General features: G+C 54.1%; 1 protein-coding gene across 1 annotated transcript; it reads left to right on the plus strand.

The window, feature by feature from the left end:
- Positions 1-716: 716 nt before the first annotated feature.
- Positions 717-1,892, plus strand: LOC133207259 (BTB/POZ domain-containing protein KCTD16-like). Its single transcript, XM_061344000.1, has 2 exons — positions 717-729; positions 888-1,892. Exons 1-2 carry the CDS (start codon positions 717-719, stop codon positions 1,337-1,339), a joined length of 465 nt encoding a protein of 154 aa, XP_061199984.1. The 3' UTR covers positions 1,340-1,892.
- The last annotated feature ends 1,237 nt before the right edge of the window (positions 1,893-3,129 follow it).

Below are 3,129 nucleotides of genomic sequence, written 5' to 3' on the forward strand. Positions count from 1 at the left end.
AAGCTGATGGCTTCCCATTCACCCCATGGGGAATAAAGGTTCTCCACTGCTTCAGGCCCAAACTCAATGAAATCTCCCACCTGTGGCACTGAGGTTATCCCAGGAACCTCCCAAACCCACCACTGTCTCCAGCACCCAGAGCTCGCCTGGTTTTCACTGTTCCACCTCATGAATACATACATTTCTGCCTCACGCTCACCCGCTGTATGCCCATCCTTGGTGAATATTCATTAAGTGAAATTAGCATCTATTAGGCCTTAATTAACTTATGAAAGGCTTGTTTTGTGGTAATGAGGTATACACTATAGATGTGCCTGATGGCAGCTGGGGTGTCCCCAGCCCATAGAGCACCCCCTGAGCAGAGTCTGGCCCTCCAGCCTGGCATGAGGGGCTGCACCCCCTCTTCTTCCCTGTGGCTGTGGATTTACAGCTGGTGGGGTGCCTGTGCCTAAATGTGTGCAGAACATGAGGGTGCTCAGGTGCTGGCACAGGGTGCCCAGAGAAGCTGTGGCTGCCCCATCCCTGGCAGTGCTCAAGGCCAGGTTGGACACAGGGGCTTGGAGCAAGCTGCTCCAGTGGAAGGGGTCCCTGCCCGTGGCAGGGGTTGGAGCTGGAGGAGCTTTGAGGTCCCTCCCAACCCAACCCAGGCTGAGATTTATTCTGTGATTCTCTGAGGTCCTGGAGGGAGCTGAGCAGCACAGGCCGGGGAGCGGGTGATGGAGCTCCCAGGTTAGTGGAGGTCAGCTCCCACCTGAGCCCGGCTGGAGGTTTCGGTGTCGGTTTGTGGGGACATTGAGGAACGCTCCCCGGCGGCGGGAGTGAGCATCCTGCCTCGGGCACAGCTGGCTGTCAGAGCCACCGCTAACCCGGGTCTGTTCCTCTTGCAGGCGAGCCCTCCCGGTGGTCCCCGTCCCACTGCGACTGCTGCTGCAAGAATGGCAAAGGCGACAAGGAGGGGGAGAGCGGCACGTCCTGCAACGAGCTGTCCACGTCGAGCTGCGACAGCCAGTCTGAGGCCAGCTCCCCGCAGGAGACCGTCATCTGCGGCCCCGTCACCCGCCAGCCCAACATACAGACTCTGGACCGGCCGGCCAAGAAGGGGCCGGTGCAGCTGCTGCAGCAGTCCGAGATCCGCAGGAAGAGCGACCTGCTCCGGACTCTCACCTCTGGCTCCCGCGAGTCCAACTCCAGCAAGAAGAAAGCGGTGAAGGAGAAGCTCTCCATTGAGGAGGAGCTGGAAAAATGCATCCAGGATTTCCTCAAAATCAAAATCCCAGACAGGTTTCCAGAGAGGAAACATCCCTGGCAATCCGAACTGCTGCGGAAGTACCACCTATAGGCTCAGGGCGGGGGAAGCACACGACCTGCTCACCGTTAGAGCGAGGTTCTAAGTGATACGAAAATAATTCCCAATCGTAATTATTTGATAGGTCACAAGCGAAACAGAATTCATCTCTATTGTACTGCCTAATTTGCCTCTTTCACCTTAACATTTCTAGTCCTAGGGCAAGAGATTTTTCCAGCCGTGGAAGCACAATGACAAACGCTTTTCTTTGTAAACTCTGAGTCTTACACAAGCTGAATACCTTAAGGGCACATCCATGCCGAGGGCAAGGGATGCTCAGTGGGGAGGGGAGGCTGCTGCTGCTGCTGGATGTGGCCCGTGGGCAGGCAGTGTCCTGGTCCGGGGCTGCTGCCTCCCCCCGTCTCCTCATAGTGCACAGTTTGTTTGGAGGGATGTACACTGCTCACAGAAACAAGCTATGCCATGACAGTTTACCTTAAGCATGTGTATATATATATATGTGCATATATATATGTGTGTATATATATCTCTGTGTATATATATATGTATATATATATCAATATATATTGCTTAAAGATTTTTTGGCTCTCTCCTTATAACTGCACTTTCTCCAAAAAGAGCATTTTTTAGCAGTCTGTGGATGTTCTGTTTCTTCTTCAGGTCTTTGAGGGTTGAACAGTAGAAAACCCATCCCATGGGCCCTCTCCTCTCTCCCTCTTCCCCCTCCTTCTCTGAGACACTGTAAATGCATTTCAGTGGAGACCAGGGAGCAGTGTGTGGGGCTTTGTTGCCGTCAGCAAAATATTCCATTTGTTTTTGATGATCCTGTTCCCTCTGTGTCCTCCCTGCGCCTCTTGTCGTGTTTCTTAAGGCTCTCCGGTACCAGTGGGTTGGATGCGTGCTGATCCCAGTTGGAAAGCTGTAGGAATTCTGCCGGTGCTGGTGAGGATGGTGGAGCGCTGCAGGCGTGCTTGGCCCCAGCTCCTGCACAGAAGCCATTCCAAGGGATTACAGGAGCCATGTGCAGGGGATCCTCGCTGCGGGACGGCACTCATGCACGTTTCAGGAGGCAGCACACGGCCCAGGAGGAGGTACCCGTGTCCCCGTCCCTGCAGGCACCTGCGTCTGTGCCGCTCCCATCCGCAGCCGTGAGCTCCTGTTGGCTGGGGAGCCATGGGCAAGGCTGGTCCTGCATGGGTCAGATCCCAGCGAGCAGAGCTTGGGGAATGGCAGCGATGGGGTGCAGCAGGCTGTCAGTGCCAGGTAGCACCCGAGCAAGGGCCGGAGGGTGCCGGATGCTGGCAAGTGGTCCGAGACACAGGGCTGGTGAAACCCGGTGCAGGTACAGGTTGGGGGTGAGCTCAGGCTGCCGAGCTATGGAGAGTGATGGAAAAATGAATTACTGCAGTTACCTGCTTTGACCATAACTGAGTACAAAGCAGCTGTGATATTTGAGGTAAATTATTTGTTTTCTAAAGGCATAAGAAGAAGGAGATATTTTATATATATGTAAAACTATGGGAAGTGATAGTGCTGGTAACACAAAGCACTTCGACTCTAACTTCTCTAGTGTCCTGCAGGTTCCAGGGCTTCCCCCCTCTTAACTTTCAGAAGCTGCTATGGGAGGTGAAGTCAAGTCTGCACAGATGATTTCTGTTCTCTTCATGCAAGGTGATGTCTTCATCCTTGCAGGGCTCCATCGTGCCCGCACACCTGGCTGGGACACTGCAGGGACATCGGTGTTGGGTCTGCACGGGCAGAGGTTCATGTTCATTGCGCAGCTGCAGCCGTGCTTATTGTGAGGTGCAGATTTTACCAGCAGA

This window comes from Neopsephotus bourkii, unplaced genomic scaffold (assembly GCF_033783945.1).
Source record: "Neopsephotus bourkii isolate Nb327-2 ecotype Australia unplaced genomic scaffold, CSIRO-AGI_Nbou_v1 NB_1846, whole genome shotgun sequence".
NCBI lineage: Eukaryota > Metazoa > Chordata > Aves > Psittaciformes > Psittacidae > Neopsephotus > Neopsephotus bourkii.